This window comes from Brassica napus, chromosome A6 (genome assembly GCF_020379485.1).
Source record: "Brassica napus cultivar Da-Ae chromosome A6, Da-Ae, whole genome shotgun sequence".
Classification (NCBI taxonomy): Eukaryota; Viridiplantae; Streptophyta; class Magnoliopsida; order Brassicales; family Brassicaceae; genus Brassica; species Brassica napus.
The window spans coordinates 22,120,189-22,137,259 of NC_063439.1; the positions used below are offsets into that span (position 1 = coordinate 22,120,189).

Here is a 17,071-nt window from a genome sequence, read left to right on the forward strand (position 1 = left end):
TACTTCATTAATTCTATGGTAACTTTCTACGATTTTTTTATTGTTTAGACTGTTTTCTACTTTTCTTCTAAAAGTTTTATGGAAGGGTGTGTAGTCGAATGACTAGATTTAAAAAATTTCAGATTAAAGTTTTAAATGGTAAACAGTGACGATACAAACCACACCGCACTTCAATTAATAGTAATCAAAATTTATATATAATATATATTCATTTGGTTTTGTTACTATTAAAACCATACTGCAACGATTTTTAAGTTTTTACGAAGCTTTTAATAAATTATTTCCAAATGACACTTTAGGTTCTTCATATTTTTCTTAAAGCTTCATATTAAATTCTTAAACAATAACATGTAGGATAAAACCACATTAAAAAGTTGAACAACACTTACAAGAAATTATGAAATGATTTATAGAAATTAAATCCATTCCAATGTAAATTCTCTTAAGTTTCTCCCCAGATGGATAAAAGAGGGTAATAAATGCTAAGAAATCAAGTAGAAAATTATAAAAAGGTATAATATATCACCTTATATATGTTTCTCTTTTATACAGTGAATGCTGAGAAACCAATTAAAAAGAATGAGAACACATTTTTTTCTTTTTTAATAAGAACACATTTGATGAACCGTGTGGATTCAAACGGTGCAAACTGGTATAATATGATTAATAAAACCCAAAACATTCTCTCACTTTAAAAAAAAAACTCCATTAACAACCAAAACCAAACTTCCTTCTCTCCGCGCCTATTCATCTCGTCACAAGTAGAGAGAGAGAGAGAGAGAGAGACTCACTCACTCACTCTTCTTCTTCATCTCTCTCTCTCTTTCGATTTTCCCGGGAAAGGAAAATAATCAAAACGCACTATATCTCCTTCCTCTTTCGGAGAACAGAGTAGTAAAATGGATAAGCATCAACACACGAGACTCTATTTCTTATCGATCTGCATCGGATCAATCGCACTCGTATTCGCGATCTCTCGCTGCTCGATCTCCTTCTTCGACTACTCTCTTCAGAAACTCGAGTTCTCTTTCCCGGAAAGCGAGCTGCGACGAAGCTTTTACAATGCGGGAGACGAGAACAGAGCCGTGGATTCTCGTGATGTCGTCTCTCAGCAGATCCTCTCCGTCAGATCGAGGAACGACACTGTAAGCCTTTCTTCATCATCATCATCATGATCGGAACATTTAGTTTTTTTTTTTGTTAAATTCGAATTATCGTTACGGCCCGGTTTAGTCATGTGAATGTGTGTTGGAATCAGTTACAGAGTAAACCGGAGAAGAAGAAGAAGAAGCTAAACCGGAGAAGAACGGTGGAAGTAGGACTAAGCAAAGCAAGAGCTTCGATACGAGAAGCAGCTTCTTCTAACCGTAACGCTACATTGTTCAGCGTTGATCTTCCCAACGCACAAGTCTACCGTAATCCCTCAGCTTTATCTCAGTAAGTTTATTATTATTATTATCTTTTTTTTTATACTAAATTATTATTATTTTTCATGAGTTAATATATAAATTAGAGAGAAACTTTAGATTCAAGATGTCTTAAGATTCCAAAACTCTGAGTTAAAAACTTTGCTTTAACGATCATTTTCTTGCACACGGCTAATATTTTTTCTGGCTTTGGCGTAGTAATTATTAAAAATAATTCTTCTAAGTGACGCTAAGAGTCGATATGAGTGTGGAAGGACCAATGAAACTCAAAATTCTAAATTTGGTTATTGTTTGTATCGAAAGAGTTCACACACTCATAGACACCACTAGTTTTTGTATCATAGTCTCTGAAAAAGTATATACTAAAATTACTTATTATTCATGATGAAACCCACTCACTGATTCAAGAAACTCCTTTCACAAGCAAAATTCAATTCATTTGAGACTATATAGGATATGCTAATACAAAACTTAGGCGGTGCAATTAACTCTGCTACCGGATTAAGGTCTGTTATATGTCACTTTCTTTCCACATTTTGGCATTTTACCAATTACGGCTCAGCAGCTATAATTTAGACTACAGTTACAGTTTTATACTTATGGCATGACCTGCTTAATAATTGTATGGTGGTCCATAAACACCTTTAGTCAACATATAATTTTATTTTTTTTAAGTTTAACTTCAAATGCGCGTTCCAAGTGTCAAGTAGCCGCCGCATGCAGTAATAGATTAGTGGCTAGATATCACAAAAATAAATGCTAAATCTTTTTTTTTTTTTAAACAGGAGTTACTTGGAGATGGAGAAGAGGTTTAAGGTGTATGTATACGAAGAAGGCGAGCCACCGTTAGTTCACGACGGACCTTGCAAGAGCGTGTACGCGGTTGAAGGCAGATTCATTATGGAGATGGAGAAAAGTAGGACTAAGTTCCGTACATACGACCCTGACCAAGCCCATGTTTACTTCTTGCCCTTTAGTGTTACTTGGCTGGTCACATACTTGTACCAATATAACTATGACGCTGAACCTCTCAGAACTTTTGCTTCTGACTACGTCAGATTGATATCTAGTAAACACCCTTTCTGGAACCGAACCAGTGGAGCTGATCACTTCATGCTTGCGTGCCACGATTGGGTAATTTTAACACTCTTATATATTCATGCTTGCGTGTCAAGATTGGTTGTTTTTTTTAATCGTTTAGTCTAATGCAGGGACCTCTCACTTCAAAAGCCAATGAAGATCTCTTCCACAAATCAATCCGAGTCATGTGCAATGCTAACTCATCAGAAGGGTTTAACCCCGCAAAAGACGCGACTCTCCCTGAGATCAAACTCTACGGTGGTGAAGTTCATCCCCAACTCCGCCTCTCCAAAATCCTCATGACATCCCCAAGGCCACACCTCGCCTTCTTCGCAGGTGGAGTCCACGGTCCTGTCCGTCCCATTCTCTTAGACCACTGGAAACAACGTGACCCTGACATGCCAGTGTTCGAATACCTTCCAAAACACTTGAACTACTACGACTTCATGAGAAGCTCGAAGTTCTGTTTCTGTCCCAGTGGCTACGAGGTAGCTAGCCCTAGACTCATCGAAGCCATCTACTCCGAGTGCATCCCCGTCATCCTCTCCGTTAACTTTGTCTTGCCCTTCAGTGATATCCTTCGTTGGGAGACTTTCTCTGTACAGGTCGACGTCTCAGAGATTCCGAGGCTCAAGGAGATTCTAACGTCCATATCCGATGAGAAATACCAAAGTCTTAAACGTAATCTAAGGTACGTGAGGAGACATTTCGAGCTCAACGATCCACCTAAGAGGTACGATGCGTTTCACATGATACTTCACTCCATTTGGCTACGTAGGCTTAACTTGAGGCTCACGTAAAGGGAGAACATATCGTTAGCTCGTATAAAAAAGAACATTTTGTTAGCTTTCTTTTTAACTCATGCCTCTCACAAGTGTAGTAGTACCATAACGTCTAGTATATAACTGGAGAACATACATTTGGTGTTATTACTATAAACCAATGGTGAGTTTATTGCAAACTTTCTAATCTTTTATACCAAACTACTTAAACTATTAAATCATTTGGTTGGTACGAAGTTGTGTGAAAGCCGCTCTATCTGCGACCTTAGGATCTCACCGAGCGAGAAACGGTGTACTTGTGGTTGCTGTTGAGGTGCAGCCAAGGCTAGCTGTTCACGTCTGTCTTCTGGTCTGTCTTCATTCTTAACCTCCAGGTGGATAGGTCTCATCTCTTTCTTCACTGACTCCACAAACTCCATATCAATCTTGTTCCCGGAAATGTCTCTAACGTAAAAAGCGTTGAGCGACTTCTGTCCCTGCGTCTCCACGTCTGCACGAACAACAGTCAAACCATTCTCACGAAGCACACGAGATATGTCGGAAAGCAAGCCTACTCTATTCTCTGCGCATAGCTCCAACTTCACCCCCTGCATTAGCCACACACACACCACACACACCACAACTTGTTTTACCATTCTTAACTAGAGAAGTCAAGAAGGTCTCTCTCTTTTTTACCTCGCAAACACGACGCTCTATAGCAGCTTCAAGGCATTTAATCACACGCTCCTTCTCTCCTTCAGTGTTCAGCGCACGTCCATCTACGTGTCTTATGAAGTACTCCTACAAGGTTTTCAAAAAACCAAGACATAAAACATCCAAACTGATCTTAGAGAGATGTTAATGTTCTTTGTCCTAACCTGAAAAGCATCAGCTCCATCAGACCGGAGAGCAGCGTGGAAGATAACGTACTGCATATCAATCAAAGTACATATCGTATCAAACATGAGTCTCCTCCGATCTTTAGACTTCACCGTCACTATCGAATACCCTCTATCTTCGCAGCTCCCAATAGAAACACTTGTCGTCTTCCTCTCGCAATACTCCACCTTAGACGAAAACAGCGACAGCGACGAAGCACCACCGCCACCACAGAACGGCTCGTCGAAGTCTCTCACGGAGAGCATCAGCTGATGCAGCCGCCTCTCCACGTTGGAGTTCATACATCCTTTGCCTTGTCCAGCAAGAAACCTATCAGTCTCGTTCTCCTTGTGCCCCACGTGCGTCGAGTTGGACGCGGGATCCGCTGTGGCGCGGATCACGGTACTGAGGTGGTCCTCGATGGAAGCTAAGCGGCTGGGGTCGTCGATGGGAGCGTGAGTGCTGTCGTCCGAGACATAGGCGATGCAGGCTAAACGAGCGTTGTGGCTCCAGGCGTGAGCTTCTAAGACGTTGCAGTGTAGGTCGGCGAAAGCAGCGAATATCTCTGAGAAGAGGCCTGGTCTGTCTGTTCCTGTCATCTCTATCGCTGTGTGCTCACCATGATCTATCAATGGAGGTTCCAAAGGGTTGTTGTTTGCGTTGTCATTGGCTTCACTGGCCTTTACAGAGTCAGACTCTCGCCTACTCGTGCCAATGGCCTACATTACAAAACACTCAAATCATCAAAGACAATATATCTGGTTTAGTAGTGAAGTTCTAAGTTTAAGGACGAACATGTTTGATGTGGTTGATGACGGTTTTGTCAGTGAGTTTACTGCCGTGCTCGTCTTTAACATGGAAAACTGCAAACAAAAGTAAGTTAATAATCTCTTATTAGACTAATCAGAGATTACATAGAATGAGGAAATGAGGAAAAGTGGGATACCATCCATGAACCATCCGCCATCAGAAGAGATGTAACTCTTGGTGATGATAAGATTCATGTCTGTCAAGATCTGCACCACTTCTAGAAGAAGTACTTGTTTGTTCTCACTATTCACCTATATTTCATTATTAAACCATTTCAGATCATCTATGCGCAATAAACACACAAGAAACTCAGGCAACCTTGTGTGCGTACCTTCACAACGGTGCAATCTTGGATGCTGTCGTTGTCTATGTAGACCCTGCATCTGTAAAATTACACATACCAAAGAAGGAGATGGTGATGAAAAACTGTTGTTCATAGGATTTGGAACAGAGGAAAGAGAGCTTACGGTGGACCATAAATGCGTTCACCAAGATTGTCAAAATCAGGATCAAAGTAAGGCCAGCAAACTTTCTGCATTGTCTCTACCAAACAATCTGTGATTCCTGTATTATAATTAGGACAATTGATACAAGAGATGAAGGAAAAGGTAACAGATCCTTTATATAAACCAGCAGATACAGAGAGATGTAGTATCCACAGATATGATTTTGTATATAAGCGAAACCGTTTAGGCTAAAAGTGAAAAGAAAAGGAAGAAAGATAGGTAAGATAGTTTGGTGTTTTAGACAGAGGAGGAAGAAGAGATCTCCACCTTCTAATACAAAGGATTTGACAAGATAGTCATTTACTATGTTTAGGCTAAGGAGGGATTAGTATGTTATAACGTGTGGAAGAAGTTAGTTCTATTATAGATACATATGCAATGATGATAATGATGACAAAATCATTTCTCGATTTGGTTAATATATATAGGGGTGGGAGTAGCAAAGAGTATAGGTCAAGAACTTGTCAAGGTCAAATACAAGAAACGGTAAGAGACTTTAGTGAAAAGAAAAAAACAAGGTGTTCCATGTTTTCTTGCTTCTTCTCCTCTCTTCTAATTTGTCAACCGCCACATGTTTCCCTAAGTTTCTGGAGCAATCAGAGTTGCAGAATCTCTGTTAACAATATACTAAAATCATTTTTCTAAATTTAGTACAAGTGAGATCTTTAGCTCAATGTGAATAATTAAGAAATCACACACACAAGAACGTGTGATCTCTTTACCCTTATCATTTGTACTATCTAATACTATATAGTTAGCACTTCCACTGCATATATATACAAAATACTAACCTAGGAATGTCATATTAACATGAAATGTATTCATGATGAAACCAACAATCCAAATGGTTATATATAGAATCCAAAAATGGTATAACGTCATGCTCATAAACAACCTGAATATATAACCCATCCCTAATAACTTCTCTAATCAAAAACTAAAAAACCATTATTTAGAAGAATCTGAACATGCCTTCAAATCATAACGTTGATGAACCACAGTATATCAGAGCAAATTGCAAAGAAACAATGGGGGGGTGGGTGGGTGTCTATCAACGGTTTAAGAATCTAATCTCTACTTAAAGCCAACAGCAAAAAGGACATTCATTACTTAAAAGAAGCCATGCACAGATACACAGCAGCCACTGACCGCAGATCACAGTCACTGACACATAGCTCAGATCACATAACTGAAGAAGAAGAATATAAGTGGAAGAGAGAGGAGGCATAATGTATCCTTACTTGAAACATAAAGGAAGCGTTGGTGTGAAGCAAGTGAAGGGCATAGCGATGTTTAAGTCCTGTGAGAATCTGCCATGAAAATTCACTTCAGTTTTTAGATTAAAAGCAGCTTAAGGCAGAAAGTAGAAACATCAGTTCTTATATCACTTGGAGAAGTCTTAAAAGGAGAAACCTTTATAGATCAGTCTCTTTCCCCCCCCCAAGTCTTAAAGGAGAAACCTTTATGTCAGTCTCTTTCCCACCACACTGAAACTGAATCAAAAGGCAAAAGCAAGTGGTCGAATCAAATCTAAAAACAGAAGAAGCAAAGGCAGTGTGAACTTACTTAATACGTAGAATCAAAGCTCCGTTTCTGCTTCACACTTGAATTAATCTTTTGCCTTCTTTCAGGAGCTCTGGTTTGCTTTTCCGGTGAGGCGGTGACGCCGTGAATATTTAATTAATAATGACGCCACCGATTAATTCTCACTCTAATGTTGGGCTTTAAAAGGATTTTAGCCTCACACTGTTCGGGCCCATTTGGAGCAGCTTTAGTGAAAACGAATAACAGAATATAATTTCAGGATTTCTATCGTTACATAAATTAAACTAATAATAACTTGTAAAGGAGGTTTTGAGTTAGTTCAAAAAATTTTTTTGTTAAAAATATGAAAATACTTAAAATGGTTCATAACTTTTTATATACTGTAAACTGGATCAATCTTTAGGTTGTTAGACTTTTCATGGACTTGTATAATTTCTTTGCGAGTTTATTCTTCCTCTTGATCTTATTGTACTTTTTACTGGTTTGTTCTATTGGATAATATTATTTGAGTTTGGCGATGTGCAAGTCTTGTAACGGTGGATTCCATATATATAAAAAGGTTGCATGATAACATGATAAGCTTTCTTCTTCAAGGTTTTTTCTTGATAAATGATAACTCAAAGATATCCGAAATTCAACCGATTAATTTTGTGGACCATGTCCATTAGCGTTAGACAGATTCGGTTGCTCGCAATAAAAATTAGATATTCATGTTGCCTGAGTAATCAAGCGGGTAAATCTATATATGATAGGTTTAGAAGCATTCCGATCGTCTCTAGCTCTAAGCCGTCTGTACCATTCAACCACGCGTGTGTGATTAATATCTTGGGGTTTTCTTTGCAGTCATCACAATACCAGCAAAACAAAATTATTACAGTAACATTTACGTATCTGTGAAGAAAATGATACACGTAACAGATGACGAGCTATATTCGTACTTAAAATTTATAATATTGAATTTGAAGAACACAACAAACTTTTTTTTATCCAACCTTAGATGCTCTCTTTAACAATTTATAATATTGGATTTTTGTTTTAATTTAAACACGTTGTAACACAGTTTTAAAGGATTGCTGTTTGAAGCCAAAGATTTAAATTCAGAAAAAATTATAAGAAAATAAAATGTGAGTAAAGCATTGTAAAAGAAAGAGTATGTGACAAAGGCCAAGGATCACGTTTTGGTAAGCAAATGGGCCATGAAAAGAGCACAAAGCAAATAAAGCTTCTCACATTACAAACAATGTGAAGGCCATACCATCTACGTTTCAATTTATTTTTTTATGACAGGAAAAGAACGATACTAATGTCAAAAAAGTTTATAAATGAGTGAAAGGTTTCGACCCACTGTTACAATCATCGTGGAATGGTAAAAAGAAACCATTTTAACATAGAAAATGTTGGCTTTGTATTTCATTCTACTTGTTTGCGTGCCCTTAGCTATCATCATGACCTTCACGGCTCCTCGACTAGCCATCACTGTCGCCGTTAATCAACCGGCCTACTTAGTCATACAAAACTCCAATAAGAGCCTTACACCTCACCGAGCAATAACTTCTCAGCAACTAGATAACGATGAGTTGCTGCTTCGTCAAGCTTCTAAAGCCAATCCAAAACCGCCACCTAAACTTCCCAAGAAGCTAGCTTTCATGTTCTTAACAACAACTTCTCTTCCATTGGCACCACTTTGGGAGCTTTTCTTCAACCAAACCTCTTATTACAACTCTCTCTACAATGTGTACGTGCATGCTGACCCGGCTCAAAAACACAAACCGGGTTTCTTCGATAACCGGATCATACCATCCTCAAAACCGGCTTACCGTCACACCCCAACACTCATCTCAGCAGCGCGTCGTTTACTCGCTCACGCGCTTCTCGACGACCCTTCGAACTACATGTTCATCCTTCTCTCCCCTTCTTGCATTCCACTTCACTCCTTTAACTTTACCTACAACACACTCGCCTCCTCCACAAAGAGCTTCATCGAGATTCTCACCAACGAGCCAGGGTGGTACGACAGATGGGCGGCGCGTGGCCCTTACGCGATGCTTCCCGAGGTTCCACCTGAGGAGTTTCGAATAGGCTCACAGTTCTGGACGCTGACAAGAAGCCATGCGAAGATGGTTGTGAGTGACGTGGAGATATGGTCCAAGTTCAACAAGCCTTGCGTAAGGAAAGACACGTGTTACCCCGAGGAGCATTACTTCCCTACGCTCCTCCACATGCGTGATCCACAAGGGTGTGTATCCGCTACGCTCACGCACGTTGATTGGAGTGTTAGCGACCATGGTCATCCCCGAACGTATAAACCATCTGAGGTTGGGGCTGAACTTATACAAAAGCTGAGAAGTGCACGTCTTAGGTACGGAGACGGCGGCGGAACGAGGAAGGACTCATTTCTGTTCGCACGGAAGTTCTCTCCGGCGGGGATCAGTCAGCTCATGAACATTGCAAGAGACGCCATCTTAAATTGATTTATTTGAATCATTGTAACACTCTCAAATGAAGTATATTGTAACGTTTAAACGATAATTTCTTTGCATATATTAACGTTAGAATTCAAAGCTGTGCCTATACCGTATTGAAAAGGCATTTGCCTCAGGTCCCAGATTTTTTTTTTTTTGTCAACAATTTTATTTCATATCCAATTCAAAGCAGAGTACTTGAAATACAAAGTCTGGGTACAACACCTTTTGCAAAAGCAACAGCTAAACATAATGCTGTGCGTAGATTATAAACACATGATAACAGAATGAAGAGAGGAACAAGGTTTTTGAAGCTCAAGAAACCTGTAATCTCATTCAAGTCCATCCCTAAGCGCAGGGAAGAGAAGGGAACGATTGAGTCCGGAAGAATCTGAAGTCTTGAGAGTCCAGTTGATATTGCTGGTTGAGAGGCTTTGTGAATCATCACCGCTTTGACGACGTGTCTAGAGCCCACACATACTCTACTCAATAAGCGATGGAGGACACGGCCTTGCATCCACATTCCCTTCACCGGGAAAATCTGAAAGTAACCAATTGGGAAAGACCCAGCTACAAGCTCAAAGGCGACCAAACACCTCTTTGAAGAGACTGAGAGCTGTGAGGAGAACCACCATAGCCTAGACACGCCTGAGATAAGTGAAACCATGTCCACAGAGACAGCAGTCCAAATAAAATCCTCACACTGAGGTAACAAAGTAGTATCACAACGAGTAACTTCCTCATACTGAGGTAAAGAGAGCTTCAACCTGAAACTCAAAGGGAGTGTAACATCCTCAAAAAGAGGTACAGAGCTAATCCAGGATAGCATTACCTCTTCATTCCGAATTAAAATGGGGTTCCTATTGAGATAACTAAGATCTACTAGGAGGCAAGGATCGAACAATCGTGACTCACTCCAGCAAATTAAAAACACCATACCTTGCGAGAGCTTGAAGCAAGAGAAGATAGGCCTTGACTGAGAACTGCATAAAGCAGTAGAGAGCTCCACTTCAAAATGCTGCATTGCGGTATTAAGAGCTGCCAACAGAGAGAAAATCACCACCAATATTTCAACCTTCCAAGCCCAGTCCTCGAGACTTTGAAGAGATGAGTAATGAAGGGAAATCAGCTTGCACTCAGCTATTGATACCAATAATCTTGCAACAGATAAGGAAACCACACACGACTCTTGATGATAAATCGTTGATGCCCTTAAGGCTGACTTTAAAAAAACATGTTCCACACAAGAGGTAATAATTATCGGCTTTGAAATGGGATAATGTCGAAAGGAGGAGAAACTCATGCCAGAGTTGAGAGCTCCGGAGGGAGAAATTCCAGCCAGCGAAAGATGCAGCAGAGCAGGCTGCGTGGATAGCACATCGACGTCTGGGCAGAGAGGCTTGAGCAAGCAACCGGTTGAACAGCAGAGATCCCATGGCATAAGAGATTCGATTTCCTTTTGATTGAGAGGAGCGGTGTAAGACGGCGAGATCTGGCGGAGAAAGGGACAAACCAGCAGGACCGGTGGAGGGTCTGGAGAATTTATCGGGAACACCACGACGAGATCCGGATCTGGTGGTTCAGGCGGCAGGGGAGGAGAACCAAACGGGACAGTTGCAGAGGAACCCATTGGAGGAGAAGAGGGAGAGCTTCGGGATGGTGAGCGAAACGTCATCATCAGCGGAAGAGAGGCTCGTGATTAGGACATGAGGAGCTGCACCGGAAAGAGACCTTCATTGTGGCGGAGATGCAAGCTGTGCGGCTGCCTTGGACTCCGTGCCTGAGAGAGAAACAGCTAGGGCGACTTGTTTGCAATCAGGTCCCAGATTAATATAACTTTTTTAAGTTCAAAATTCAAAATAATTTCTATTATAATAGTTTAGACTTATTTTTTAAAAAACGTTTCTACGAGAGTTCAATTAACTCACCACTTTCTGAATCCATGTATTTTCCTATATAGCATATTTACATAATAATTTTTTTTTTACAGTGTTAAACTTGTGTATTTGGTGAATTTGATATATCATCTTTGAAAATTATTTTCATTATAATTGTAAATAAGTTTATTTTTAAAACTTGTCTTATCTTTCCAAAATCTTTCGCACGGCACTGGTAGAATTAGATAACTAGGTTAATTAAATATGGGTGGTAAGCAAGAGTTTCCTTAGAATATTTTTCGATATATATAGTATATGAGTTGAGGGACTCGAGTCTCATGTATGCATGGATATTGTACATTTCTATGTTTAAAAAGGTTCTGACTAATAAAGGGTCTCTTTTGCTATACGTCATTGCCTTTTTAATAGAGAGTGGAGGCTAAAAATTACAAGATTCGATATAATTAGAAAAAGGAAATGCCAAATTTAGCAAAAGGATGATTGAAAGAGAGAAGAGATCACACGAAGCGCGGCCGACCCTAACTTATTCCACAAGGAATTTCAGCAATAACAACAAAACAAAGGAATAATAACAAAAACGCCCATCAACACCAATTCTCGTCGTCTGATTCGAACACCCAAACGAATCAGACAATATCTGTAGACAATTCATCCTTTGATTCGAATCTCGGTTAAAAAGGAAACCCTAAGGTGCATTTCAACCCCTTCCTAAACTAATCTTCAAACCTTAATCCATCAAAGAGGATGCTAATATCGTGTTCCCTAGGGTTTCTAGATTTTCATTGATCTTTTATTCATAGAATATGAGCTTTCATCGCCGGACTTTTTCATACGATAAGCTTCCTACCGAACCTATTAGGCTCTCCGTTCTCAAACTAGATGGCTCTTCCTTCGGTAAATGCATCACCATCATCATATTATCTTTAATTTTTGGTTTTGGTTAGCTTCGATTATAATTTTATTTTACCACGTGAAGATGTTCACGTAACGAGCTCGGCGAGCGTTAAGGATCTTAAGAATGCCATAGAGACTGCCTTTAGCCACGTTCCCAAGAAGGGCCCCACCAAGATCTCATGGTACGTGCTTTAACATTGGTTAAATTTTGTCTACCCCATTATGGCTAAATGCAAATTTTTAAAAGAATGTATTTTAATGGTGAAGGCCACACGTGTGGGGGCATTTCTGCTTGTGTTTTGGGGATCAGAAGCTGGTCACCGATACGGAGTGCATCGGAAGTTATGGGATGAAGGACGGTGATGAGGTTTTATAGCTAACTTTCCATCTCAATATTTTTCATGATAATTGATAGAGGTTTAGGCAGGAGAGACGTTGTTGGTGCATAACTCGACGTTATTGTTACGTAAATGTTTCAGGTAAGGTTCAAGAACCATGTGTCAGGCAATGCTGTATTGAACAAGGGATACTCTAGAAAATCCAAACAAAAGAACTCGTAAATTACGTTCTTGATCTTGATGTACAATGTTTGTTACAAACATTCTATTTCGTTTTTGATACACATATTAATAATTGTTGTGCTACAAATTACAGAGAGAGGGTAGGGCCAAAGGATGAAGATGAGGAAGCTAATAGGATAGAGGAGATTGATCAAGGCTCTTGGGATGATCTCGAGAAAGGAAGCTTAGTTAGGTACAAAGACGATGGCTTAGAAACTTCACCAAGGGAACACAGGACTTGTATGAACACTCTCCGAGGTTGCTGCTTTGCTTTTGGTTTAAGGGAGCTTTTTGGGTTTGGCAATGATAGAAGCTATTACTCTTTAAGAGATACTTGGAGAGACGATTGATTGTTTTCTATTTGTAAGATTTTTGGTCGCACAGGAGACATTTAATTTTTGTAACTAACAACAAAATGATCCAAGGATCATGTTTATATTACAAAGGATAGTATGTTCAGGGAAGCTTATTACAATGATAATCAGTACAGATAGTGCCTTAAAACAAAACAAAAAGTAGAAAAACAGAGCTTTTGGCAGAAGACAACACATAAAAAACAACTCCAAAGAGTTGTAAATGGCGACTAAGAAGTTACACCGCCATTGCCAAAAGCTCTACACGAGGAAAGATGAAAGGCACTACCACATACCTAAAACCAGATAACAAGAACTCCCCACAAGAACACTAAACATAAAGAGACAACAACTCCAAAAAAGGCCAAGACCAAACCCTAACTAGATCACCAGAACTCAGTGACATGTTCTTAAGAACAACAACAGCTGTAGAAACAGGCTCGAACCTGCTAAAAATTTGAGAAAAAACAGCTGCTGCTTCCTAGGAAAGAAACTGAGTCCTAAGTGAAATCTATGGGGTTTAGCGACCAAAAGCTAGAAGAAGACTTTGACTACTACTTACTTAATAAAGTATATCGCACCTCCATAGATGTTCCAGAAGGTTATCCACAGTGCTGCTGCTGATTCTACCGCATCTTTGGATGTTCAACCCCAAAAGCGTGCGGCCGAGTTTCTGTATACACGCCTTGCTTTTATCTGTCACCCCTGAGCAGCCACCAATAGAAAGAACCTGAAGATTCAGGTGGTTGGGAGAAGACGCCAAAGCCTTGACCCCCTGATCCGAGACCAAAGTGTTTGAAACGTCTAGGTCGTTGACTGAGTAGCAGTTCTTGGCCACCGCCACAAGGCTTGCATCGGTGATGTTCTTGCAGCCGTCAACGTTAAGAGACTCCAACGTGCGTCCGTGGCATACGGATACTGCAGAGACTGCGTTGTCTGAGACATTGATGCATCCGCTCAGATTCACCTTCACTAGACCGACGCTGTTGCTCTGAACCAACTCGAAGACACCTGCATCAGTCACTCCGTTCAATCCACAGAGTTCGATATCTTGAAGCTGGTGACAGAGCTTTCCTAAGAAGGAGAGGCTCGCGTCTCCAAAGCCAGGGCAGTGACGAATAGACAGCAAACGCAAGGAGCTGCAGCTGGTTGATGATGATGGCAGAGGAGCTTCTGAGATTCCTAAACAGTTTGCCATAGAGAAAGACTTCAACTTTACGCCACAGTTCATGAGAAACCCCAAGAAACCAAACTGGTTGATCCTGTGGCATTCCTCAAGTTTCAAACTTTCCAACGAGGAAGCAGATTTAGCCAAAGCGACGAGTCCTTTCCCAGAAACAAGCAAGCATTTGTTCAGAGTAACATGCTTCAGATCGGTGCAACCGTTTCCAACAGCTTCAAGCGCAACATCAGTCATCCCTCTGCACGAGGTCACCGATAAAGACTTCAGTTTCTTCATCCCTTTCGCGTTTCCCATAACCCAAAACCCTTTCTCATTCACCCCTTGAAGACCATGAAGCACAAGATCAGTAACCGCCGCTCCGTAGTGTCCAAGAACTGCAAGAGAGAGACCGGTCACGTTCACCATCTGAAGCTTCACCTTCGTCAAGTAAGAACCAGCTTGAGCCAAGAGGAAAGAAACTCCTTGATCACCAATACGTGGACAGCTCTTGATAGAGATAGATCTCAGGTTACCACACCCTCTCGCAACCGCCCTCAACCCCTCGTTGCCGACGCCAGAGCACGAATCAATCGTGAGATCACTTAGATTCTTACAATTCTCAGCGATCGCAACCAAACCCTTATCAGTTATCCCAGGACACCGCGAAAGGTCAAGCTTTTCGATCATAGGACACGACCTTGCGATCTCAGAGACACCAACATCACTAACAGCAGGCAGATTCCAAAGAGACAGAACCTTAAGAGAGGCACAACCTCTTGCAACAGCTCCAAGTCCAGCGTCTGTAACCTTACTCTCAAACCCACTCCCACGGATCTGAAGCTTCCCCAACCCGCCGCAAGCAGATGTCCCGACAGAGATAGCAGCCAGCCTCAGATCCGTCGCCTTGTTCCCTTCCAAGCTCCTCGACAAGAACCCTTCACTCTCCACCTCCTCCACAGACTCGTCCCTAGTGATGCTGCTCAACACGCTAAGCCAATGCTTGGAGACGCAAGCGCACGCGCTCCTCTCTCGCCCTGAAGAAGGCAAGCGCCTGAGAATCTCAAACAAACACTCGTCAGGCAACACTTGGATCGAAGCTTGCTTCTCCTCGAAGGAACTGTAAAACGACGTCGCAGCAGCGGTAACGCGTAGTCTCTTGCGTGCTGGGAGGTATACGCCGGGACAGCTCCCTGGCGATAGATGCATGGATGATCCTCCTCCTCCAGTGAAAAACTCATCATCACCTATACGAATAAAGATCCATCATTTCTCTAATCTATAAATAGAAAGTAAAGATCCATCCTTTCTCTAATCCCAAAACCCTAGAATCTAACCAGAAGGTTCCTTATCAGCAAATCTATAAATAGAAAGTAAAAATCGAAGAGCATACCACTAACTCTGAAGATCCCAGACATGATTCGATCAACGTTTGAAGAAACTCGAAGATGATAAAGAGACAGAGATACATAAAACGAGAAGAACCCTAGAAGATTAGGGCAAAAAGGGTGACGGAGATTTACAGAGAGGAAGAAGAAAGATTAAAACTTTGAGAGATTTGAGAATGGAGGAAAAATTGTGAAACTGTCTTTTAAGAGGAAGGAGAAGATGTTGGGGAGCTTACGGTGGGGGTTAATGTAGGGGATAAAAACTCTTAGGTTCAATGTATACACGCGAGAAAGTCGGATTCCTTCTCTTCCTTCTTTGTTCCTTGAACCCATCGAACCCCCAATTGTTATTATTTTAATTTTCGCACGACATAAACATTATTATAAGGAGAAAATATAAATTATAAAGTTTTGAGAGCTAAAGGTTGACAGAAAAGGCTGAATACATTGAAGGGGAATGGCAAGGAAATGTTGAGTACATGCATTGTTGACGAAGTAATAACATTGAGAAGGTCGACTTGGCTGATGGTTTTTTTAATATTATATTGTTTAGTTGTAGAAAAACATGACTGTTACAATGCTAGTCATTGTTTATTTGAAAAAATAATATCAAATCTTGGATATCTCCTAACGTGTTTTCTTAATGATGTTATATATGGAGATAACATAAGCCTTTGTTCAAGAAAGATATGTGAGGATATCATAATCCAAATCCATGCAGATCTTGTATTTGAGAAGTCCAATTTGAAAAGCTCCTCTTGACTTCGATTTGTGAAATCATATGAATATGTGGAATATGATGTTTCTTAAAAACATATTTGTATATTCGAGGGGATTATTTAATCGTAGAATTAGAAAATAATTTCAGACAACATAATTCATTCTTATTCAATAATGACTACAAATTTTGCATTAAGACTTGGTGTGTTAGAGTATTAGATATGACATTAATGTGTGCAATCAGGGAATTAATTATGCGATTAATTATATAAAACCCGACAGAAAGTATTCGTTATAGCTCATAATGACTACTATTTCTGAGTGAAATGATGATAGACTGTCTTTGGTACTACTTTTTGCCTATTTGGTATATACAAAACCTATATTATAGTTCTCTTAACCAAACTGAACCGGTTTATTCAGTAATATAGAAAACCTCAATAAACATCCATCATGTCTACTTGTTACAATTTAGTCACAGTTAAACAATTAGCCAGTTGAGCTGTCTGTCATATGCTGTTCATGTATTTAGATGTGTATAGTTTCACTAGTTGCAGCATCATTAATTAACAAGTTATGAAAACAAAATAAAAATGTTGGTGAGGTTTTAAAAAGAAGAAAAGCAAAGA

At 40.2% G+C, this 17,071-nt stretch overlaps 5 protein-coding genes across 7 annotated transcripts; 3 read left to right on the forward strand and 2 right to left on the reverse strand.

The window, feature by feature from the left end:
• The first annotated feature begins 521 nt into the window (after positions 1-521).
• LOC106348527 (probable glycosyltransferase At5g25310) lies at positions 522-3,483 on the forward strand. The gene is made up of 4 exons (XM_013788283.3): positions 522-1,145; positions 1,259-1,437; positions 2,213-2,561; positions 2,639-3,483. Exons 1-4 carry the CDS (start codon positions 900-902, stop codon positions 3,305-3,307), a joined length of 1,443 nt encoding a protein of 480 aa, XP_013643737.2. The 5' UTR covers positions 522-899; the 3' UTR covers positions 3,308-3,483.
• On the reverse strand, positions 3,323-7,146 carry LOC106348526 (ACT domain-containing protein ACR2). 3 transcript variants are annotated; one of them, XM_013788279.3, is made up of 10 exons: positions 7,030-7,146; positions 6,877-6,956; positions 6,705-6,773; positions 5,425-5,521; positions 5,289-5,340; positions 5,094-5,208; positions 4,943-5,010; positions 4,147-4,866; positions 3,965-4,069; positions 3,323-3,876 (listed from the first exon to the last, which is right to left on the reverse strand). In XM_013788279.3, the coding sequence occupies exons 4-10, from the start codon at positions 5,493-5,495 to the stop codon at positions 3,508-3,510; spliced, it is 1,500 nt and encodes a 499-aa protein (XP_013643733.2). In that variant the 5' UTR covers positions 5,496-5,521; positions 6,705-6,773; positions 6,877-6,956; positions 7,030-7,146; the 3' UTR covers positions 3,323-3,507. The 3 variants fall into 3 exon arrangements, with proteins under 3 accessions (XP_013643733.2, XP_048591085.1, XP_048591086.1); XM_048735128.1 differs by having other exon boundaries at positions 5,425-6,050; positions 7,030-7,128; XM_048735129.1 differs by having other exon boundaries at positions 6,924-6,956; positions 7,030-7,046.
• Positions 7,147-8,330: 1,184 nt separating this feature from the next.
• On the forward strand, positions 8,331-9,532 carry BNAA06G27620D (glycosyltransferase BC10). Its single transcript, XM_013791779.3, has one exon. It carries the CDS (start codon positions 8,403-8,405, stop codon positions 9,477-9,479), a length of 1,077 nt encoding a protein of 358 aa, XP_013647233.2. The 5' UTR covers positions 8,331-8,402; the 3' UTR covers positions 9,480-9,532.
• A 2,377-nt stretch (positions 9,533-11,909) lies between these two features.
• On the forward strand, positions 11,910-13,636 carry BNAA06G27630D. The gene is made up of 5 exons (XM_013790493.3): positions 11,910-12,262; positions 12,345-12,444; positions 12,530-12,629; positions 12,742-12,818; positions 12,917-13,636. The coding sequence occupies exons 1-5, from the start codon at positions 12,172-12,174 to the stop codon at positions 13,170-13,172; spliced, it is 624 nt and encodes a 207-aa protein (XP_013645947.2). The 5' UTR covers positions 11,910-12,171; the 3' UTR covers positions 13,173-13,636.
• On the reverse strand, positions 13,229-15,982 carry LOC106348528 (EIN3-binding F-box protein 2-like). The gene is made up of 2 exons (XM_013788285.3): positions 15,728-15,982; positions 13,229-15,581 (listed from the first exon to the last, which is right to left on the reverse strand). Exons 1-2 carry the CDS (start codon positions 15,750-15,752, stop codon positions 13,738-13,740), a joined length of 1,869 nt encoding a protein of 622 aa, XP_013643739.2. The 5' UTR covers positions 15,753-15,982; the 3' UTR covers positions 13,229-13,737.
• Positions 15,983-17,071: the final 1,089 nt, after the last annotated feature.